Genomic DNA, 27,184 nt, shown 5'->3' with positions numbered 1-27,184 from the left:
GAATATATAATTAAACAAGTACTTTTTGTCCTCTTCCGTCTCCGATACTGGCATATAAATAAATTAACACTCATGCCTTTGCTCCCATTCTGCTGTTACTCCCATTCCCGCATACAATTACTCTCCAATGATTTAAACAAAGGTCTCGATAATTCAAGTGAAGCAACTACTCTGCTATTTGTATTATTCCTTTATTCAATTTCCATACAATTACATTTTGATCTCCCATAATCTCAACAATTAAAGCCTTATAGTATTACTTCCAACTCACTATTTCTTTTACTTTTGTGTATATCAGTTTATTTCCTTTTTGCTTCACCTCTACATCACCATAACACCATTACTTTCTCTTCCTGAACGCCTTAGTTTCTCATATCAATGTTCTCCTTTCCTTGCTTACCATATGTAGCACTCCTTCTCTGTCTCCTATCATTTTTCATCTCCCTCTCCTATCATTTTTCATCTCCCTAAAAAATCCCTCAATTGCACACACACAACCTCCTTATCCTTCTCCACCAATCAGCACCTCACACCCTGATTTAACTCTTATACTTCTCCACCAATCAGAGACTGCAACACAATACTCTGCTCTACTGGCTTCACACAATAGCTTCCTAAACAAAAGAAAAGTTCAAATAGTGAAAACAAAGGGAAAGTGAAAATACTATATACAGTCTATATATACAACTTATGTCACTTGTGACACTCACATTTTTAACCTTTTTTAGGTTTATAAACAAACTATAAAAGAATTGTATTTACATCAAGAATAAAATTCTGAATTATTAACGACCATACAACATTTTTATAGACCTAGTATTTCTTGTACACTGTTTAAAAAAAGAATACTGGATATGGAACTTTTGTTGTGTTAAAACTTTACGCATAGATTGGTTAAGAAAGATTGTTCTTAATACTGCTTTGTAAATAATCAAGCTTGTGCATCAGCAACTGACAACACATGATCTACATATACACTGTCAATCAGTTATCAAACACTTGATAAAATATAAATTAGTGGAGGACTCACCAGAATAAAATACAAAAGTCCAGGTTAGGTTAAAAATGGTTAAAGATTAGATAGAAATTCTGAATTATTTATAATTTCTAAGTATTAATTTTTATTTTATTCCTAAAAACCCTCCTGAACAATAAATACCTGTGATATTTATTCCAATAAATTCAGTGTTGATATTTCTATTTGAAAGAGTATCAACAGAAGGTTAATTGCTAGTTTGCTATCTCTAAATCTCTTTTCACACCAATGGAATTTCTATTGGAAAGATATTTGACAAAGAACAGTAATTGTAGTAACTTAGGGGGACACAATTAAAAAATATATATATTACTCTAATGCATGATTGGTGAGAAATTAAATAGCAATAGCACTAGTTCTCAATTGTATGCGCCAACAGATCAAATCGATAAACCCTCATCTTTCAGTTTATTAATTCATAAAGCGGGGGCATTCATTTAGAAATGATAAAGATAGTGAATTCTGTGAGAATGTGAAAAAGGCATCGCAACCAAGACTAGGCCTAATAAATTATAAATAAAACGTGGTCAAACAGAAGCAAGGATAGAAATAATAACAGCTTGTGCAGTTGAGCACATGTTATCATGGGAAATATTCAGGAAATTAGAAAACCCGGGGAATTGGAAAACTATCCTGCTACTTTATTAACATTTTAGTAGCACTTCATGTCATTACTATGTTCTGCAATATTAAATTTCCGCCTTTTAAAATTTTAAATAGTTTCACTATCCTATTTAACCAATCATATTGATTTATCTAGTCAGGTATGACAAATAAAGAGGCATAAATTTGTACTTATAATTATGATTTTGATTAGATTAAGTGAGTCATTATATAATTTAATTGTCTGGGGAGGGATTACAGTATATAAATAGAGGAGACCTTGACTCTTTTAGAATTAACTCGGATATAGTAAAAGGTACCCTGATACAGACCCTAATAGATATAGTAAAAGGTACCCTGATACAGACCATAATAGATATAGTAAAAGGTACCCTGATACACACCATAATAGATATAGTAAAAGGTACCCTGATACAGACCCTAATAGATATAGTAAAAGGTACCCTGATACAGACCATAATAGATATAGTAAAAGGTACCCTGATACACACCATAATATATATAGTAAAAGGTACCCTGATACACACCATAATAGATATAGTAAAAGGTACCCTGATACACACCATAATAGATATAGTAAAAGGTACCCTGATACACACCATAATAGATATAGTAAAAGGTACCCTGATACAGACCATAATAGATATAGTAAAAGGTACCCTGATACAGACCATAATAGATATAGTAAAAGGTACCCTGATACAGACCATAATAGATATAGTAAAAGGTACCCTGATACAGACCCTAATAGATATAGTAAAAGGTACCCTGATACAGACCATAATAGATATAGTAAAAGGTACCCTGATACACACCCTAATAGATATAGTAAAAGGTACCCTGATACAGACCATAATAGATATAGTAAAAGGTACCCTGATACAGACCATAATAGATATAGTAAAAGGTACCCTGATACACACCATAATAGATATAGTAAAAGGTACCCTGATACACACCATAATAGATATAGTAAAAGGTACCCTGATACACACCATAATAGATATAGTAAAAGGTACCCTGATACACACCATAATAGATATAGTAAAAGGTACCCTGATACAGACCCTAATAGATATAGTAAAAGGTACCCTGATACAGACCCTGATAGATATAGTAAAAGGTACCCTGATACAGACCATAATAGATATAGTAAAAGGTACCCTGATACAGACCATAATAGATATAGTAAAAGGTACCCTGATACAGACCATAATAGATATAGTAAAAGGTACCCTGATACAGACCCTAATAGATATAGTAAAAGGTACCCTGATACACACCATAATAGATATAGTAAAAGGTACCCTGATACACACCATAATAGATATAGTAAAAGGTACCCTGATACAGACCATAATAGATATAGTAAAAGGTACCCTGATACAGACCATAATAGATATAGTAAAAGGTACCCTGATACAGACCATAATAGATATAGTAAAAGGTACCCTGATACAGACCCTAATAGATATAGTAAAAGGTACCCTGATACAGACCCTAATAGATATAGTAAAAGGTACCCTGATACACACCCTAATAGATATAGTAAAAGGTACCCTGATACACACCCTAATAGATATAGTAAAAGGTACCCTGATACACACCCTAATAGATATAGTAAAAGGTACCCTGATACACACCCTAATAGATATAGTAAAAGGTACCATGATACAGACCATAATAGATATAGTAAAAGGTACCCTGATACACACCATAATAGATATAGTAAAAGGTACCCTGATACAGACCCTAATAGATATAATAAAAGGTACCCTGATACAGACCATAATAGATATAGTAAAAGGTACCCTGATACAGACCCTAATAGATATAGTAAAAGGTACCCTGATACAGACCCTAATAGATATAGTAAAAGGTACCCTGATACAGACCATAATAGATATAGTAAAAGGTACCCTGATACAGACCATAATAGATATAGTAAAAGGTACCCTGATACACACCATAATAGATATAGTAAAAGGTACCCTGATACACACCCTAATAGATATAGTAAAAGGTACCCTGATACACACCATAATAGATATAGTAAAAGGTACCCTGATACACACCATAATAGATATAGTAAAAGGTACCCTGATACAGACCCTAATAGATATAGTAAAAGGTACCCTGATACACACCATAATAGATATAGTAAAAGGTACCCTGATACACACCATAATAGATATAGTAAAAGGTACCCTGATACACACCATAATAGATATAGTAAAAGGTACCCTGATACAGACCCTAATAGATATAGTAAAAGGTACCCTGATACACACCATAATAGATATAGTAAAAGGTACCCTGATACACACCATAATAGATATAGTAAAAGGTACCCTGATACACACCCTAATAGATATAGTAAAAGGTACCCTGATACACACCCTAATAGATATAGTAAAAGGTACCCTGATACAGACCATAATAGATATAGTAAAAGGTACCCTGATACACACCCTAATAGATATAGTAAAAGGTACCCTGATACAGACCATAATAGATATAGTAAAAGGTACCCTGATACACACCATAATAGATATAGTAAAAGGTACCCTGATACAGACCATAATAGATATAGTAAAAGGTACCCTGATACACACCCTAATAGATATAGTAAAAGGTACCCTGATACAGACCATAATAGATATAGTAAAAGGTACCCTGATACACACCCTAATAGATATAGTAAAAGGTACCCTGATACACACCCTAATAGATATAGTAAAAGGTACCCTGATACAAACCATAATATATATTGTAAAAGGTACCCTGATACAGACCATAATAGATATAGTAAAAGGTACCCTGATACAGACCCTAATAGATATAGTAAAATGTACCCTGATACACACCCTAATAGATATAGTAAAAGGTACCCTGATACACACCATAATAGATATAGTTAAAGGTACCCTGATACACACCCTAATAGATATAGTAAAAGGTACCATGATACAGACCCTAATAGATATAGTAAAAGGTACCCTGATACAGACCCTAATAGATATAGTAAAAGGTACCCTGATACAGACCATAATAGATATAGTAAAAGATACCCTGATACAGACCATAATAGATATAGTAAAAGGTACCCTGATACACACCATAATAGATATAGTAAAAGGTACCCTGATACAGACCATAATAGATATAGTAAAAGGTACCCTGATACAGACCATAATAGATATAGTAAAAGGTACCCTGATACAGACCATAATAGATATAGTAAAAGGTACCCTGATACAGACCATAATAGATATAGTAAAAGGTACCCTGATACACACCATAATAGATATAGTAAAAGGTACCCTGATACAGACCCTAATAGATATAGTAAAAGGTACCCTGATACAGACCCTAATAGATATAGTAAAAGGTACCCTGATACAGACCCTAATAGATATAGTAAAAGGTACCCTGATACAGACCCTAATAGATATAGTAAAAGGTACCCTGATACACACCATAATAGATATAGTAAAAGGTACCCTGATACACACCATAATAGATATAGTAAAAGGTACCCTGATACACACCATAATAGATATAGTAAAAGGTACCCTGATACAGACCATAATAGATATAGTAAAAGGTACCCTGATACAGACCATAATAGATATAGTAAAAGGTACCCTGATACAGACCCTAATAGATATAGTAAAAGGTACCCTGATACACACCCTAATAGATATAGTAAAAGGTACCCTGATACACACCCTAATAGATATAGTAAAAGGTACCCTGATACAAACCATAATATATATTGTAAAAGGTACCCTGATACAGACCATAATAGATATAGTAAAAGGTACCCTGATACAGACCCTAATAGATATAGTAAAAGGTACCCTGATACACACCATAATAGATATAGTAAAAGGTACCCTGATACAGACCATAATAGATATAGTAAAAGGTACCCTGATACAGACCATAATAGATATAGTAAAAGGTACCCTGATACACACCATAATAGATATAGTAAAAGGTACCCTGATACACACCATAATAGATATAGTAAAAGGTACCCTGATACACACCATAATAGATATAGTAAAAGGTACCCTGATACACACCATAATAGATATAGTAAAAGGTACCCTGATACACACCATAATAGATATAGTAAAAGGTACCCTGATACACACCATAATAGATATAGTAAAAGGTACCCTGATACACACCATAATAGATATAGTAAAAGGTACCCTGATACACACCATAATAGATATAGTAAAAGGTACCCTGATACACACCATAATAGATATAGTAAAAGGTACCCTGATACAGACCATAATAGATATAGTAAAAGGTACCCTGATACAGACCATAATAGATATAGTAAAAGGTACCCTGATACACACCATAATAGATATAGTAAAAGGTACTATGATACACACCATAATAGATATAGTAAAAGGTACCCTGATACAGACCATAATAGATATAGTAAAAGGTACCCTGATACAGACCCTAATAGATATAGTAAAAGGTACCCTGATACACACCCTAATAGATATAGTAAAAGGTACCCTGATACACACCCTAATAGATATAGTAAAAGGTACCCTGATACAAACCATAATATATATTGTAAAAGGTACCCTGATACAGACCATAATAGATATAGTAAAAGGTACCCTGATACAGACCCTAATAGATATAGTAAAAGGTACCCTGATACACACCATAATAGATATAGTAAAAGGTACCCTGATACAGACCATAATAGATATAGTAAAAGGTACCCTGATACAGACCATAATAGATATAGTAAAAGGTACCCTGATACACACCATAATAGATATAGTAAAAGGTACCCTGATACACACCATAATAGATATAGTAAAAGGTACCCTGATACACACCATAATAGATATAGTAAAAGGTACCCTGATACACACCATAATAGATATAGTAAAAGGTACCCTGATACACACCATAATAGATATAGTAAAAGGTACCCTGATACACACCATAATAGATATAGTAAAAGGTACCCTGATACACACCATAATAGATATAGTAAAAGGTACCCTGATACACACCATAATAGATATAGTAAAAGGTACCCTGATACAGACCATAATAGATATAGTAAAAGGTACCCTGATACAGACCATAATAGATATAGTAAAAGGTACCCTGATACACACCATAATAGATATAGTAAAAGGTACCCTGATACAGACCATAATAGATATAGTAAAAGGTACCCTGATACAGACCATAATAGATATAGTAAAAGGTACTATGATACACACCATAATAGATATAGTAAAAGGTACCCTGATACACACCATAATAGATATAGTAAAAGGTACCCTGATACACACCATAATAGATATAGTAAAAGGTACCCTGATACACACCATAATAGATATAGTAAAAGGTACCCTGATACACACCATAATAGATATAGTAAAAGGTACCCTGATACACACCATAATAGATATAGTAAAAGGTACCCTGATACAGACCATAATAGATATAGTAAAAGGTACCCTGATACACACACTAATAGATATTGTTATATACTGGCCACAGGTACCACAATAAGTTAAACCTACTTTTAGACCCCTTCCGTTAATGGATACATATACATAATGGACACTTCTACACTATTTTCTACTCGGCCCTGCCTCATTAAAAATAGAGCCGTCAATTTTTCAACTTGTGAAACATACTCACCGTCCAACTCATTAAACATTCATTATTTGTATACTAATAAACGGCATAAGTATCCATTTTTTAATTTGTAGAATTAAATCAATATTGACAAATTTGATGCAGTACTAATACATGATATATTTTTAAAAATTGGAAAAGCAACATTAAATGTCTGTAATAATAATTCAATAACAAATGAAACAAATAATTGATTATGAATGATATTAGCCCTCTAGTATCTCACTGCTAGGCAATATGTGATTGAGAATTTAGGGTTTTACAATAATGACTTGGATGCAGTGCAATGTCATAGCACACAACACAAGTGAGTTTATAAATCACAAGTGACAGTTTTGATGATCCATTGCAAATTACTTGTGACGCACTTTACATCCATGTTGTGTCCAAGTGGGAACCAGCTTAAAGATTCAGAATATTTCTAGCTTTGGTAGCTTTTAGGTTCACGTATTACTTTCCTAATGCTTAACAAATCTTTTTTTAAAAAAAATACAATTTCATTAAAATTGATTGATCGATAGATGTTTGGTATTTATTTCAGTCTGCAATGTAAATGTTTGCCTATAGATCTATCATAAGTTTGTATATTACAAACATGATAAAATAACTATGATGTAGTTTAGAAATAAAAACTTTTGAAAAGAATGTTTGTTTAGGCCTACAGATAATACTAGCTATTGTGATCTTTGCTTTGTTTTTATGTTAAATCAATTAATATAATATATTATATTTTAAGTACTAAAAATGATAGTTCCTTGGGAAAAACTGACGGTAGCAGTTCCTCTAATCCTGAATCAAAATTATGTTTTGGTATTTAAAGTGTACACTGTCACGTAGTATAACATTTTAACCCTGAGATAACATTTTGTGCGTTGAGAAGACATTAATAAATAAACATGTTCCACTTTAATATTAATGTTTAGCATCAATGGTTGTGAACATGAAATTTGAGCAATGTTTAATATATTGATAGGTGGTAAGGTTGAAATAATTTCATTAATAATAATCATTATTGTGTGTACACCTGTTCCATTTAGAACTACAGTATCCACACAGCTGCAAAAAAAATATGATAATTTGTACTGAATACAACTTGGTACAGGAACTCGTTGAGTGTAAATTAATCAAATTACATTAACTTTTCCATAAAACACATCCATATACTCTTTTGCTTATAGGCACAACCAGCAGTGCATGTGGCTATACAAAGATTCACATTAAAATCGCGATATCACATTTGTTGTTGATAGAATTGAAATTATTATTAAATTGACATTACTATTGATTAGTGTCTGTGATGCTGATCATCTAGAGAAGTTGCTGCGATTTTATTATTTCATGCAAAGTTTGTTGTTGATGAAGTGTTTGTTGGCTTGTGTTTCAGTGGCAGTTCACCTCATCTCGACCCAGTGTTAAGTTTAGGTCAAATTGAGACGTTTTGCTTTCCACAGCTAACAATTGCTCCACATAAACCGTAAAACGTTTTTTTTTAGCAACCAGTATAAATTGGAATCGTTCAAACTGTTTTTAAGATTGATTCTTCTGTGTAATTTTGTTTATGAATCCATTTCTGCTGGAGTTAAAACAAATTTATATATCTATATACAGTATATTCATTTTAATTTTGTTTTCTTTACAATTCATTCATTCATCTTTTATTTTGGAAAAATAAGTAATTCTATAGCTCAAGAACAAATTAGTGTCTACATTATGATGATTTTTGTTTTAAAAATTCTTTATTGAACTTATTATAACACAACATCCTTAAAACTAGGACATATTTTGGTGTGGGTGTTAGTCTTGGCAAATCTGTAAACATGAAATTGATTTAGTTAATAGTGAATTATTTGTATCAGTTTATGAAAGAAATTTTCATCTATTTTTACCTACAATGACAATTGATGGATATCAAACAAATTTTGACAATTTTAAGAGCTGATTAATTAAATGTAATTATATGAGTGGGCAGTCATTAGTAAATCAGATGTTGTTTTAATTCTTATTTTATCTGTTATATGATCAAATTAAGTAGGCCACCAGGTGACTTGTCTTTATTAAAATTGTCTAATAAATTACAGCAGTTTTGATTTAATGGTAAGTTTGTTTTCGATTTGTCCCAAGTGTCATTAGAATTGCTTGAATACATATAAAAATGGGTTTTGGAAATACGTTCAAGGGGTGTATTATTTTGAGGTTGTATATTCTACTTATTTATTTTCTTAACGATATATTGTCTCCCTAAACATTTTTTTCCCCAAATTTGTTGTTGAATATGTCATTTTAATGTCACGTAGTAGTTATTTACTTTGACCAAAAACTGGATAAAAAAAAAGTTATTATCGGAAAAAAATGTAATTTAAAAGCAAAAAAATACTTATATTGTCTGGTCATGTTTTTGGGGGACAATACATCTTTATTTGTTTATAACATACCTAAATATATTCTGGTCATTTGATTGGATGATTGTGGGTCACATGAAGTTCAATAGAGGGTATCTATATATAAATTTACTAGCAATTATACCCGCCCCAGGGCGGGTGTCAAAATTAGTTTACAGTCTTCTCAGTACATAACACCCGACGCCAGTATCTGTGTATACTCACCAACCTCCACCCCTCTTCAATAATACCCGAGACTCTTTCTTAAAAACAAATTCTTCCCAGTGATGGACAAATTCAATTCAACCTAAGCTTCGAATTGAGAGGAATATGCATAGCTACGATGGGTCTAATAATGGTTGATGTACGTTGTAAATTGTGTAAATGAATAGGTGTCATATTGGCTGATAATTAAAATATGTAATTTAGATACTGCGGTACCCCAGCCTTCTTTCTCCTTTCACCACCCCAGCCACCATCAACAAACCTTAACTCCTCCCCTGGACAGTTCAAATTTAGTAACTTTTTCTAGTACAATACAATCATATAGGCTACTTCATTACGCTAGTATTTTCGCTCTCCCCCCCCCCCCCCCCTAATACACTGGGTGATGTGTTGAAGCCGGTTCCAGTACAAATTATGTTATCACTCCCAACCCATAATCCCTCAGTGGCAGTTTCCAAATGTAGTTTAAAACATTCCAAATACAGTTTCTGTCATGGTGATAGGCCTACATCCCCACCCCAAACTCCCATCCGCTTCCCAGGGATTATTAAATACATTTTCCAACCACAATTCTGGTGTAAGCGAAATCCCCACTATCCCCTGAACCCAAACTCCCACAATTGACGTTTTTTCCTTGGAGGATTGGTGATGTAGTTGAACACAGTAACAGTAAACAACATGTGTATGTTCACACAGGTATGGATATCTGTAATGAGACAATCCAAGAGACCGATACATAGCTGGATATGGTTAAAGTACTTTGCTAAATGTGTAATTGAATAGGTGTCATATTGGTTAATGAATAAAATATCTATATCTATATCTATATTTCCCCAAACGCCTTGCTGAGGATAATTAAAATACTGTCAAACTTTTGTAGTATAATTTTACAATTCGATAGCCTACAACCCCCGAGCCCTAGCAAAAAATGACATCACAAACCACCACACCACCCCCCGCCCCCACCCCTCCCACAAAAACCCCAGGAGTCGGGGGAATTTTTTTTAATGCCATCATTTTGATACCCCATACGTATGGTTACGTGCAGAAACAGAAATTTGTATAACGAACAAACATCGAAAGTGGGGGTTTTGACCACATTTTGGTCCCTAACTTGGATCCTAGGTGGCGGATGATGTTGAAATATAGCTTAGAACATTCCCGGTACAATAGCGGTCATTTTGATACCCCATATGTAAGATTATGTGCAGTAACAAAAATTTGTATAACGAACAAACAAACAAACAAACAAACAGACAGACAGACAAACTCTCTCACTTATAATATAGATGTAAGGGCAAAATTGGGTAAATCTCACGATACTTTTTTTACTCGATGGTATATGAAGTTGGTCCATACATTCGGTACGGATTTTAACCACCTAACGTAACCCTGTTTACTACCACCACAATCGTGGAGCCAGTTAGCCTTAAACCCTTGCCAATGTTATGGCTATGTACAGTTCCACGGTATTAACCGCTTGGCCACTCACTCCCTCCCTCTTGTTATATAGACGGTGACTTCACTAAAACACAAAACTTTTATTTAATTTGTGTGTGTTTGTGATGTGACTGGCATTGCACGTCTGCGGTTTTTTCTTATCTGACATGATTTTGTCTTATTGAATCAGTGTACTGTAGTGATGTCATTATAATTCCTCTCAATTTGATTTCATTTAGATAAATTTATATTTTATTAAGATTTATTATTGATATGAAAAATCAATACCAAAGTTTCTTTGAATTTTTAATATATTTTGAAGAAAAAAAAACCAATATTACAAACAACAATAACAGGAAAAAGGCTAAAAAGAATGTTTATATGTTTAAGCACATGTATCTTTAACCTTGTTTCCCACTCGGACCCAATGCAATGACAATTGACCAATCGTAAGCGACAGTTTGGATGGTCCATCGCATCATGATTAGTCAAATTACTTGTGGTGCGCTTACATCCTTGTGTTGCGTCCTAGTGGGAACCAATCTTATGATGTACAGTACAAGCCTATATAATATTAAAAGACTAGAGGGTACTCCGAGAGTACAAACCTCCGCCTACTGTAAAATTCCCCTACATAAAATGTCCCGGGAAAATATATATTAAAAACATTTTTTTTTTATTAGTTCTAAGTGTAAATAGGCTAACTGCACACTACAGAGTTGTGTATGAGAGTTTGGTGTAATGGGTATGTATCCAGCCTCTCACAGTTGAGATCGCTGGTTCAAATCCAACTGAGGTTTTTTTTTTTTATTGTTTTTTTTTTTTTATTTCTTTTTTTTGTGGACCTTGATCTTTGACCCTGACCATTCAAAATTTAACCACAATTATATGATGAGTCATTGATCATTGTGGCTAAGTTTGGTGAGAATCGGATAAAAACTGTGGCCTCCAGGCTGTTCACAGACACACACACACACACAAACATACAGGGGTGAAAACATAACTTCCTTGGCGGAGGTAATAAACACTGACAAAATTGTCCTGACATGACATTGTTGGCTGTTGGTGGTAGTCATTTTACTGCATATAAATACTGTAGCATTTAAGATCTTATTTGAGACCCAGTTCATTGCAATCCAATTCTGTGGTGATCAAATAAAGATTTTAAGATCAAATTGCAGTGGGTAACAATTGTGATCAATTAGGTTAGCGTTCACACACGATTTTGCATTGCAAACCAGTTTCGAGTGTCGACATTTCTATGGAATGTGATACACATGTGAATAGGATCTAGTATACACAACATCCAAATTGATTGACATGATACAGGTATCAGAATGTGACATTTTTTAAAGCCAATACATGTATGTTTCTTGTTCATATACAGTACTACCATAATTGTCAAACAGATAATATTTTACTCTTCCGATCCTTATATAACTTTAGTAGTCTTGGACAACTTCTGTTATATGGGATAAATAAAATATGCAACTTTTAAAGATGTAGTGTCCTTCTGTTGAATGTGCCATTTTAATGTCACAAAATAGTTATTCACTTTGACGAAAAATTAGATCAGTAAAAAAAAATTATTTACCTGAAAAAACCGTAATTTAAAGCAAAAAATAGTCAAATAGTTGAATTAACCATTTATTTTGTCATTTTATAAGTGAAAACAATATTTTTTTTTATTTACATTGTTAAAACTACAAAATGGCCTATTCCAAGTCTGATTATAATAATTTTCATTTTTCATGTGTTTAGGGGACAATACATCTTTAAATGAAAGGTAGAAAATTGCTGTTGCTTTAGAATTATCTTCCAAAAAAATAAACATAAAAAAATACTCTTTATTTCATTGTACTGTACTATACAAAATATGTTTTAAATTCGATTTGCTTTCATTAATGTTTGTGACATTTTATAACATGCTTAAAAAACATTTAAATTTCATTTTTGTTTCCGGATGTTCATTAAAATGATTGAATTTGAATGAGACTATAATAGTTTAATATGAAAACAGTTATAAATCCTTAATTCATAAAATACTAATTTAGTCACAAACCTCTACTTAAGTGATTATATACAAGTTTTATGCTTCACATATCTTTAAAGTTTAAAAATACTCAATATTACATTACTAGACCCGTTGACATGTCTTCTTAATATGATTAGACGGTTCCATCTATAGATACTGTTGTAATGCAGGATGCAAAGATGGCTATATCCCCTCCCTCCCAGACTCCCTCAACACCATTTATTATTGAATCATAATTTAGAATGCGAAAGACTTTGTAATTATTATTATGTCATTTACTTTCAATGGTTGCTATTTATATTAATTTATATTTAACTTTTTAAAAGTATCTTTTCCTCTCATTTGCACAAACATTTGTGTTACTTTTATTCTTTAAAAATACAGATTTTAATTTAAAACCTTTTTTAAAAAACGATACTGTTAATTGGCCTTTAGTAAAAACACTAAGTTTCTCTAATTAGTGATTTGACAAAAAGAAGGTTACAATTACCACGCTAACAGTATTAATATTTAAGGTAATGTTTAAGTTTTAAAAAGTCTGTTTTTTTTTATATATATTTTTTTAATCACAAGATTGAAGATTTCTAGACTATTTTTATGTTTGTCGACTTCTCTCATAAAATAACCCTTTTTTCAGCAATTTCTGTTGGTCACAGAAAATTAATTTTCCCTTCTCCGTGTAAACATTTAAATTAAGGATGTGCTAACTAATAGTGTTGATCCCAATAGAGTATATTAAAACTACTATTCACCTTGAAAAACTTTGGCAGCAAATAGGTATTTCACTCAAAAACAGTAAACATGATATTATTGTTTACTTATAAAAAATATTGAAAAAACTTGTTTAACATAAAGTATTGCACTGTCTGATACCATTTAAGGAAACTATCAATTAATCTCCTTTTTATTCAATTATTAATCATTATTAAGATGTTGATATCATTATACACAGTTTAGAATACATTTTATCTATGGATACAGTTGAGACAGGGAGATGGTAATTGTTGAATAACTAGACATAATTGTATAAGCCGACTGGATAAAAAGGGGGAAGTAATGGTATAATTAAGTAGTAGGGAAAGACACGAGTAGAGTAAACATGTTGACGACAAACTATTGGGGTCAATATCCATAAAGTCAATACTTCATACATTTATTGTTTTACATATAGATTTTAATTAAGTGATAGATTTTTGAAAAGGACTTTCAGGGCAGATTTATTAGTATCCTACCATAATATAAACATTTTTGATAAACTTTTATGCTGAATTTGTCCAATATGTACAAAAATGAAGATTAATAAAAAAAAAAGATTTTTAATAGGAAATTTTGCAGTTTTATTAAAAACAAAAACAAGACAATGATTTCACTTGCAAAAAGACAAAATAAATAGTTAAATTTAATCAAAACCGAGACAGACAATGTGCTTCCGGTTGAATTTTTAAATTAACTTACATTTATTTCAGGTAAATAATAAAAAAAAAAAATATGTGACACAATGGCATATTCCACAAAGACAATTTTACCCCTTTCACACTAAAAGCAAAACTCTGGAGACACTCCATGGTGTGAAACGTAAAATCAAACAACTGCAGGGACAGGGTGTAAAAAATACCAACATCATATCTGGAGTTTTAGATCAAAAGGTCATCCCCACATGATCAATCATTGCTTTAGTTTTATTTCAAAATACTTTAATTTTGTACAAAGTATATATAGCGGGTCTAAAAAATAATAAGTATAGTATCAATAGACTTCTGAGACTTCTGAAAATGATTCTAATGATCGTTGCTATGTAACAAAATAGAGGGTGACATTTACAATTTTATTTTATAAACCCCGGTGTTGGCTAATACTACTATGTACGTATTTCTAAGTTGATGCTCTGTGTTTGTTGCGCGTGAGCACGTTACTGCAAGATATGACGTAAAACATGGTTCTTAAAATACAGCATTCTAGATCATTGGTAATAGTAATCCAGATCTATACTTAGAATATATTTAAATATTTCAAAGACATTTAGGTGTAGAAGTGTTTCACTATATTATTTCTGGTTTAATAGTTAATATGGTAGGCCAAACGTGCATGCTATTTACAGTCGGTGGTCAACGATTTCAATGCAAAACATGAATATTTTTTATTTATATATTCTGCCATTATTATGTGAAATTTTCAAATTGTGCATGATTATCAGAATTTAAAAAATAATAAATATAATTTAATTTATAAAAATAATATTTTATTACATATGCTAGTCATATAGCTGAACCTATATACAATCATCTATAATTTGAAATGTCAGTGATAGTGATGATACCACACACCTCATCAAACTAGATAGTATTATAAAGAGGTTAAAAATAAAAGCTCATAGACAGTTCACCGAAAAAATGAATTACTCTGGATGGTTACTGTACATACACTAACCATGGATCCATTTTTTTATTCAATGATCTCTTAACAAATTTGTTTCTCTCCCCTCCCCCCCCCCCCCCATATTAACATATTATTTTAATCTAAAATAAGATTTCCAAATTTATTATTTAGGCACTTTTACCCAGTTGGAACCATGGCTCCGACCCCACTGATCAACTCAAAATAAATGAAATTGTGACAGCATTCAAGCGTTCTCTTGAGGAAAATCCAGCATTGTTGCAGGAGAAAGTAAAGGAATATTTCTTAAATAATCCACATCACTTGACGCTTGTAATGAAACCACAAGAAGATTATCAGCAAAACTTAGATGATCTAGAAATAAAAAAAACTAATGATTTTTCAAGTAATCTATCAGTTGAAGACAAGAAGAAGATTTTTGAAGATGGTATGGAACTATTTTAAACTTTTTATCTATTTTCATATTTATTAACAATTATAACCAAATATTAATGTTTGTTATAGATGTCTAAAAAGTAGTATAGTATAGAGTATTTTCTTTGATTAGTATTAGTAAATGTTTTTTTTTACCATAACATAATTTAAAACACTATTATCATTATCATTATGAGACCTGGTAGTAGCACTTTTTTTCATTCCTGAATTCTTAAGTGAATTATCTTCATTAAAGCAAGTTTTCTTGCTATTTGATGGGTTAATTTAGTATCATTTGTCACACATTATTATTTCTCCATTTTATTTAATATTAGAAGATACAATAATGGACCTGTCATTACCCACTGAAATCTTGCTAAAATTTCTTTTCTCTCACTTTAGGAATGTTTCAGTTACATTTACAATTTGCTTCACGAGGACCCCAATAATTACATGATTGTTTTGTATAATTTTGCAATATTACTGTGATTGTATTGTTTCTGGTGTCAAACAAGCAATTCCTGATAATTACTTAGCACCCAGCTAGCAAACATGGAAGATTTTTGGTGCTTACACAATTGTGTTTGCAGTACTTTTTTCTTCATCAAAGATATCTTTGCAGTGCATATTCTTTGCAGTGCATATTCTTTACATGGTTGTGTTAAAGCTTTACAAGTCATTTACTTTATGAATAGAATGCCACATCTCCAAGGAGCTAAACTCTAATGCACACATTAAAACATCATTAATAAAGTCTACTGCTACACTATATATTTTAATTATCATTTGTTTTATTATTAGATGTGGTAGAGTTTTATAAAAGGTCATAAAGCTTAAATAGGTTTTCTACTTATTTATATTATTATTATTATTACCACCAAAACTTTAATTTACCTCCGCCAAGGAGGTATATGTAATCGGTAGCGTGTGTTTGTTTGTTTGCTAGCAGGATTACTCAAAAAGTAATTACAAGATCGTTATCAAAAATTTTGGGAACATTTTGGACCATGGTCTCAATTCTGGACCACTTTTTGAGTATACTTTTCAGACCTGCTAATGTTAAAAGATAGGACAGAATTGTTCAAGCCGGTGAGCAGTCTTAAAGTAACAAGTAAACTGAAATTGCATTTTCTCGAGGACTACTTGTCCAAAAAACTTCATTTTTGTACAAGAGGCAAGAGTTATAATTTGTGATTTGTATTTTTTAAAACATAATTTGATTTAATGTGCACGTTTTTTTATGCGAGTAGTTTAAAAAACCTAATCTTTTCAAATTCACTCGTTTGATTTTCGCGTTGCTGTTCTATTGTTAGTCAACTGAAGCTATGGTTAATTGAAAGGCTTGTTACATAACCATTACACCAAACTCGCATACACATGCTTGTAGTGAAATTAGCGTAAATCACAAACAGCATTAAGACACACACAAATATATATATATATTTTTTTTTTAACCGGAAAAATCTTATGTAGGAGAATTTTACAGTAGGCGGAGGTATGCACTCTCGGAGTGGCTCTCTAGTTATTTTGTGTATTCATAACATATGATAATGCACAGTTTAAAAAAAAATATGCTCTAAAGGCCCTCACACTACAAGACAAGTTAACAGACGTGCGCGGCATATGATATCAACATAACAGTTATTGAATGACTTTTGTTAAATTATCAGATGACTCATGTACCTTTTTTTCTATAATATCCCATCATACACAGGTACTGTCAGTACATACAGTAGAACCTTCATTTTACGTACGGTACGGGACCAGATTGACCTTAAATTGACCCCAAAGACGTAGAGATCGTAGCTATACTTTCCTGTACAGCATGCAGGTGGTCACTATTCAGGCCAGGCCTAGCAAGATATGAGGCCTAACTAGAAAAGTACAGTATATACAGCCTGTGCGTTTAATATCAATGTTCTTTTTCTATCAATAAAAACAGTCGCTGCTGTAGGGGGAATGCACATGTGTAGCTTGTCTCACACAGCAGAATTCCTCACACAGCCATGATTGTGGCTTTGTGTGCTTTGTTGTTGTTAAATTGCGCCCTCAATGTAAGAAAATGATGACGTCATTGGTTATTTTAAGCCTACGTAAAATCCAGAGAACGTAAAATTAGGGTACTGTACGTAAAACACAGGTTCTACTGTAAATATAATTTTATGTTTTTTATGGACTTTTTGGAATATTTATCCATCAGTAACAATGTACTGTGCATTGATTTTGATATTTATATACTAGAAAGTGCAAAGTGCAAGTGAGTGCTGCGAGCAGATCTATGGACTATAATACCTAGCATAACATATTTTTGATGCTGCAGGGCCCTCCTAAAGACACAAACCGATTGTCTATATCAGAACTTAGGTCATCCTAGGCCAATGTTTTGTAGACAAACTATGAACTTTCGGATCTGACAAGCAATGAAGCTCGACGAGGGGTAAAATTGTTGTCCAGAATATATATATCTTTGATATTAATCAAACAAATATTAAATGCAATCATTTCACTAAATATAAATAGATTTGTTATGTTTACTCAGTTCATGCCTATGTGACATACAATACATTTTTTTTTTAGGAATACAGCTAGCCAGTGAACAAAGCAAAGTAGATGATCCCTCTTGTTTACCAACACTAGCCATTTCTGATGTGGATCGTAACATCATGAGGACTACAATTGATTACCAGATTCTTAATGGCGTATCTGTACAACAATGTATTCAACCTACCAATGGCGTAGTTTACTTCAATGCTATCACATCTTTGCACACGTTACCAAATGACCTCTTAATATATGTGCCACTTTTCTCATCTGTTATTACACAGTATGGACCTTGTTCTTTTTGGAAATATACCATTAATGTATTATGACCATCAGTATCAAGAATACAGTTAGCCTACATTACTTCACTGGGTTCTGGCACTACACCATTAATAATACATTTAAATACAGTACTTCAAATGGTTCTGACACTACACCATTGGTACATGGTATTCACTACAACATCAATAATACATTTAGATACAGTACTTCAACTGGTTCTGACACTACACCATTGGTACATGGTATTCACTACAACATCAATAATACATTTAGGTACAGTACTTCAACTGGTTCTGACACTACACCATTGGTACATGGTATTCACTACAACATCAATAATACATTTAGATACAGTACTTCAACTGGTTCTGACACTACACCATTGGTACATGGTATTCACTACAACATCAATAATACATTTAGATACAGTACTTCAACTGGTTCTGGCACTACACCATTGGTACATGGTATTCACTACAACATCAATAATACATTTAGATACAGTACTTCAACTGGTTCTGACACTACACCATTGGTACATGGTATTCACTACAACATCAATAATACATTTAGATACAGTACTTCAACTGGTTCTGACACTACACCATTGGTACATGGTATTCACTACAACATCAATAATACATTTAGATACAGTACTTCAACTGGTTCTGGCACTACACCATTGGTACATGGTATTCACTACAACATCAATAATACATTTAGATACAGTACTTCAACTGGTTCTGGCACTACACCATTGGTACATAGTATTCACTACAACATCAATAATACATTTAGATACAGTACTTCAACTGGTTCTGACACTACACCATTGGTACATGGTATTCACTACAACATCAATAATACATTTAGATACAGTACTTCAACTGGTTCTTACACTACACCATTGGTACATGATATTCACTACAACATCAATAATACATTTAGATACAGTACTTCAACTGGTTCTGACACTACACCATTGGTACATGGTATTCACTACAACATCAATAATACATTTAGATACAGTACTTCAACTGGTTCTGACACTACACCATTGGTACATGATATTCACTACAACATCAATAATACATTTAGATACAGTACTTCAACTGGTTCTGGCACTACACCATTGGTACATGGTATTCACTACAACATCAATAATACATTTAGATACAGTACTTCAACTGGTTCTGGCACTACACCATTGGTACATGGTATTCACTACAACATCAATAATACATTTAGGTACAGTACTTCAACTGGTTCTGACACTACACCATTGGTACATGGTATTCACTACAACATCAATAATACATTTAGATACAGTACTTCAACTGGTTCTGACACTACACCATTGGTACATGGTATTCACTACAACATCAATAATACATTTAGATACAGTACTTCAACTGGTTCTGGCACTACACCATTGGTACATGATATTCACTACAACATCAATAATACATTTAGATACAGTACTTCAACTGGTTCTGACACTACACCATTGGTACATGGTATTCACTACAACATCAATAATACATTTAGATACAGTACTTCAACTGGTTCTGGCACTACACCATTGGTACATGGTATTCACTACAACATCAATAATACATTTAGATACAGTGCTTCAACTGGTTCTGACACTACACCATTGGTACATGGTATTCACTACAACATCAATAATACATTTAGATACAGTGCTTCAACTGGTTCTGACACTACACCATTGGTACATGGTATTCACTAAAACATCAGTAATACATTTAGATACAGTACTTCAACTGGTTCTGACACTACACCATTGGTACATGGTATTCACTACAACATCAATAATACATTTAGATACAGTACTTCAACTGGTTCTGACACTACACCATTGGTACATGGTATTCACTACAACATCAATAATACATTTAGATACAGTACTTCAACTGGTTCTGACACTACACCATTGGTACATGATATTCACTACAACATCAATAATACATTTAGATACAGTACTTCAACTGGTTCTTACACTACACCATTGGTACATGGTATTCACTACAACATCAATAATACATTTAGATACAGTACTTCAACTGGTTCTGGCACTACACCATTGGTACATGGTATTCACTACAACATCAGTAATACATTTAGATACAGTACTTCAACTGGTTCTGGCACTACACCATTGGTACATGGTATTCACTACAACATCAATAATACATTTAGATACAGTACTTCAACTGGTTCTGACACTACACCATTGGTACATGGTATTCACTACAACATCAATAATACATTTAGATACAGTACTTCAACTGGTTCTGACACTACACCATTGGTACATGGTATTCACTACAACATCAATAATACATTTAGATACAGTACTTCAACTGGTTCTGGCACTACACCATTGGTACATGGTATTCACTACAACATCAATAATACATTTAGATACAGTGCTTCAACTGGTTCTGACACTACACCATTGGTACATGGTATTCACTAAAACATCAGTAATACATTTAGATACAGTACTTCAACTGGTTCTGACACTACACCATTGGTACATGGTATTCACTACAACATCAATAATACATTTAGATACAGTACTTCAACTGGTTCTGACACTACACCATTGGTACATGGTATTCACTACAACATCAATAATACATTTAGATACAGTACTTCAACTGGTTCTGACACTACACCATTGGTACATGATATTCACTACAACATCAATAATACATTTAGATACAGTACTTCAACTGGTTCTTACACTACACCATTGGTACATGATATTCACTACAACATCAATAATACATTTAGATACAGTACTTCAACTGGTTCTGACACTACACCATTGGTACATGGTATTCACTACAACATCAATAATACATTTAGATACAGTACTTCAACTGGTTCTGGCACTACACCATTGGTACATGGTATTCACTACAACATCAGTAATACATTTAGATACAGTACTTCAACTGGTTCTGGCACTACACCATTGGTACATGGTATTCACTACAACATCAATAATACATTTAGATACAGTACTTCAACTGGTTCTGACACTACACCATTGGTACATGGTATTCACTACAACATCAATAATACATTTAGATACAGTACTTCAACTGGTTCTGACACTACACCATTGGTACATGGTATTCACTACAACATCAATAATACATTTAGATACAGTACTTCAACTGGTTCTGACACTACACCATTGGTACATGGTATTCACTACAACATCAATAATACATTTAGATACAGTACTTCAACTGGTTCTGGCACTACACCATTGGTACATAGTATTCACTACAACATCAATAATACATTTAGATACAGTGCTTCAACTGGTTCTGACACTACACCATTGGTACATGGTATTCACTAAAACATCAATAATACATTTAGATACAGTACTTCAACTGGTTCTTACACTACACCATTGGTACATGGTATTCACTACAACATCAATAATACATTTAGATACAGTACTTCAACTGGTTCTGGCACTACACCATTAATAATAATCAATAATGTGTTTGTTTTTGTTTTTAATGTATTTATTCTGTTGTTCCTTGTACCTTTTTGATTTAATTAAGTTTAACCGTGATCTGCTTTCATTTAATTACAGGTGTCAACTTCGCTACTCTAATGATTCCACCCCACTTTTCGATCGATCTAATCGGAAAGCTGATGACAAAGCTTTTTCTGAACGCGCTTCCTGTTGATTTAAGAGAAGCGAATTCGGCACCTCTATTTAAACGTCAACTTGAAAATGTTCTTTTTAATTAACAATGCTAGTATTGTTTAGCGCTCTGTTCTTTGTAGGGCGTCATATAAAGTAGATAATAGGTAGACTATTAACTACTGAATAGTGACACTAAATTGTGAATATACATTGACACTATACCACCATGAATATAGAGTGACACTACATTTTGTTTGTATTTACTTTTTCAGAATGGGTGCAGGCAATATGAGTTTCCATGAGATATCTCAACAAGAAGATCTTAAGACTGGTGGACTTGGTGTCCATACACATATTTGTCAACATCCAGACTCAATACACAAAGTAGAGAAGGTTTGTAAAAGTTTTATTACTTCTTAAATCTATTGAATGTTATTAAATTTAAAGGCCAGGTGCGGGCAAACAATTTCTATTGATCATGCATTCCAATAATTATTGATAGTTACTATCGATAGATACTATAGTTTCCCCTATGTTTCAAAATTTTTGGGATTTTTATTTTTCTTACATGATTCATGATCTTGTTGAAAATAAGCACTGTATGCGGGGAGGATAGTTCAAATATACACAATTAAATCTCTATTCTTTTGTACACAAATGTTGTTAATAGAGAGGCATTAAAAAAATAATATGAAAAATAAATATGTGTGGTAAAAAAAATTGTTATCAGATGACTATAGGTAAAATAACTTTTTTTTTAAATTTTACATTTCTGGTGTTTTTATTCAACTTCAGATTTTTATTTTCGTGCTACAGCAAAAATTATCCACCGTAAACCCACCCACATCTATTTTTGCTTGCTAGGGAGTCACTAGACATGTTATTACATTAGGTATTACTACTACTTTTTTTTCCAAATTTTGTATTTTATCATTTTAAGGGAAATTCATGATTTTTTCGTCATGATGTATGTTGCACATATTTGATTTATGTACAATTAACCAAATTTTATATTTAAAATTCATGTCTGTACCTTAGCATTAAGAAGCCAATTTGTTTAGTCATTTATAAGTTCTGTACTTATGATGAAGCATCCAATCCAGGTACACCTCACCTACAAGGAGCATCCAATCCAGGTGCAACTCACTTACAATGGAGCATTTAATCCCAAGTCCAACTCACTTACAATAGAACATCTAATCCAGGTGCAACTTGCCTACGATGGAGTATCTAATCCAAGTGCACCTCACCTACGATGGAGCATTTAATCCAAGTGCAACTCACCTACGATGACTCATCCAATCTAGGTTCACCTCACCTACGATGTAGCATCGAATCCAAGTGTAACTTACCTACAATGGAGCATTTAATCCAAGTGCAACTCACCTACGATGGAGAATCCAATCCAGGTGCACCTCACCTGCGATGGAGCATCTAATCCAGGTACAACTGACCTACGATTGAGCATCCAATCCAGGTGCAACGCACCTATGATGAAGCATCCAATCCAGGTGCAACTGATCTACGATGGAGCATCTAATCCAGGTACCCCCACCTATGATGGAGCATCTAATTCAGGTGAAATTTGCCTACAATAAAGCATCTAATCCAGGTTCACCTCACCTACGATAAAGCATCTAATCCAAGTGCAACTCACCTACGATGGAGAATCTAATCCAGGTGTAACTGACCTACAATGGAGCATCCAATCCAGGTGCAACTCACCTACGATGAAGCCTCCAATCCAAGTGCAACTCACCTACAATGGAGCATCTAATCCAGGTGCAACTCACCTATGATGAAGCATCCAATACAGGTTCACCTCACCTATGATGGAGAATCTAATCCAGGTGTAACTGACCTACAATGGAGCATCCAATCCAGGTGCAACTCACCTACAATGAAGCATCTAATCCAGGTGCAACTCACCTATGATGAAGCATCCAATACAGGTGCATCTCACCTAAGATGGAGCATCCAATCCAGGTTCACCTCACCTACGATGGAGCATCCAATCCAGGTGCACTTTACCTACGATGGAGCATCTAATCCATGTGAAATTTGCCTACAATAAAGCATCCAATCCAGGTTCACCTCACCTATGATGAAGCATCCAGTCAAGGTGCAACTCACCTATGATGATGGAGCATCAAATCCAGGTACAACTCACCTATGATGAAGCATCCAGTCAAGTTGCAACTCACCTATGATGATGGAGCATCAAATCCAGGTTCACCTCACCTATGATGAAGCATCAAATCCAGGTGCAACTTGCATACGATGGAGAATCTAATCCAGGTGTAACTGACCTACAATAGAGCATCCAGTCCAGGTGCAACTCACCTATGATGAAGCATCCAGTCAAGGTGCAACTCACCTATGATGATGGAGCATCAAATCCAGGTACAACTCACCTATGATGAAGCATCGAATCCAGGTGCAACTTGCCTACGATGGAGCATCTAATCCAGGTTCAACTGACCTACGATGGAAGCATCTAATCCAGGTGCAACTCACCTACAATGGAGCATCTAATCCAGGTGCAACTCACCTACAATAGAGAATTTAATCCAGGTGAAACAATCAGTGTTTTTTTGTTGATATTTCTTTAATAATAAAACATTTAGGAAAAAAATAAATTTGTTTATTTCAGGGAATAATGCTATCCTCCTATTGTTTGGATAATAATACAGAAGAAATGTTTAAATTATGGCATGATATATTTTTAAGGTAAGTATGTAAATCATTACATTATAAAATAACTTGCTTTATTTACCTATAAATATGTTTAGTAACACCTTGACCATAAAAGATTATAAGAAAATCACTGAAAAATATTAAACTTATTTTGTTAAGATTGAGATATTATATTCTTCTTATGCTAGACCTAAACTAGAAGATGTAGACCGATTTACTACATTGGTACGCATGAATGCATCTGACCTAGCCATGTCATTGTCCAATAGTGGCCATAGCTATGCAATGTCTGCAGCTCAAAGTCATCTTTCACCTGTTAGTCACTTCAATGAAATATTAGGTGGTATGAAGCAGGTAAGTTTTCATATTGTACCGACATATAATAATTAAACATCAGCAAAAAACAAATCATTCCATTTTATTGATTAGAATTCTATGATCGATCGTATCGAAAGCTTTCGACAGATCTAGGAAAACACCTATAATGAATGAGTGGTTATCAATTGCTGATGTTATTTTTTCTAGTGTGTGTAGTAGAGCATGTGCAGTTGAATGTTTTTGTCGGAATCCATATTGAGATTGATTTATTATCTTGTATTTATTAAGGTATGAAATGGTTTGGTCGTAGACAACTCTTTCATATATTTTAGAAAGACATGGTAAGATTGATATGGGTTGATAATTATTAAGGTTTTGCCTATCGCCACTTTTAAAAACAGGTATAGTTTTGGCACATTTTAGTTCATCAGGGAATCGGCCAGTGGCGAGTGAAACGTTTATTAAGTGTGAAATAGGTTTTGTAAGGTAGACGGAATTGTACTTGATATAGTGAGCACTGATATCATCGTGACCTGGTGTTTTATCTGTTTCTAATTTATTAATGTATGTCATTATTTCGTATTCTGTTGTGGGTCTGAAATACATAGAATTAAGGTAGTTACCAGTCAAATATGACGTTGGATCAATGGCAGGGTTGTTATCATGGTTAATTTTGTCAGCTAATTGTTTCCCAATATTAATAAAGTAAGAATTGAATGCATCGGATTTTGTTTCTGGGTTAGTGTATGTCTCTGTCACATGTTTTAGGTTTGATGGCAGTTTGGATTTTTTCTTCCTACCTAAAAGTTGATTAATGGCATTCCACGTTTCTTTCATATTATTTTTATTTTTTTCAAATTTATTAAAATAGTATTCCTTTTTTCGTTTTCTAATAATATTGGTAAGTACGTTTCTATAGTTTGTATATTTAGATTTATTTATGTTTGTCGGTCTACGTTTGTATTTGCTATATAATTTGTTTCTAGTAACAATTGACTTAGCAATTGATTCCGTTATCCAAGGAGATTGAAGTTTATTAGCTTTGTGTTTTATCTTTTTTATTGGAAAGCATATATTAACTAATGATTGCAGAGTTGTGGAAAAATGTTGATATGCTTTGTTTGCGTCATTTGATTCTAGGACATCCTGCCATTGTTGATTTGCAAGTTCATGCTTAAAATGATCAATGTTGTACTGTTTGTTTTCGCGTTTATAACAGTATACGTTGTTATGATAATGGTGAGTTTCGGATGTGTTTATGCAGAATATTGGAAGGTGGTCGGATATATCCGAATATATGATACCAGTGTTTATGTTATTTGTTAGATGGGAATTGTAGAGAATATTATCTATTATGGAAGCAGAGTTTTCTGTTATTCTTGTGGGCTTATTAA

General features: G+C 33.1%; 1 protein-coding gene across 2 annotated transcripts in view; it reads left to right on the top strand.

Annotated features, from left to right (window-relative positions):
- The window catches only part of LOC140040762 (presequence protease, mitochondrial-like), an 85,174-nt gene that overhangs the window by 48,485 nt on the left and 9,505 nt on the right, over positions 1-27,184 (top strand). For both annotated transcript variants that reach the window (XM_072086927.1, XM_072086928.1), the window contains 5 exons: positions 15,989-16,262; positions 18,827-19,073; positions 23,048-23,168; positions 25,429-25,505; positions 25,661-25,826. In XM_072086927.1, coding sequence (XP_071943028.1) covers positions 15,989-16,262; positions 18,827-19,073; positions 23,048-23,168; positions 25,429-25,505; positions 25,661-25,826 — 885 coding nt within the window. The remainder of the gene's footprint in view (positions 1-15,988; positions 16,263-18,826; positions 19,074-23,047; positions 23,169-25,428; positions 25,506-25,660; positions 25,827-27,184) is intronic.

The sequence above is a fragment of the Antedon mediterranea genome, chromosome 2 (assembly GCF_964355755.1).
Source record: "Antedon mediterranea chromosome 2, ecAntMedi1.1, whole genome shotgun sequence".
In the NCBI taxonomy this organism is placed as follows: domain Eukaryota; kingdom Metazoa; phylum Echinodermata; class Crinoidea; order Comatulida; family Antedonidae; genus Antedon; species Antedon mediterranea.
The sequence above is the reverse complement of the archived record's forward strand: the minus strand, read 5'-3'. Positions and strand labels throughout refer to the sequence as shown.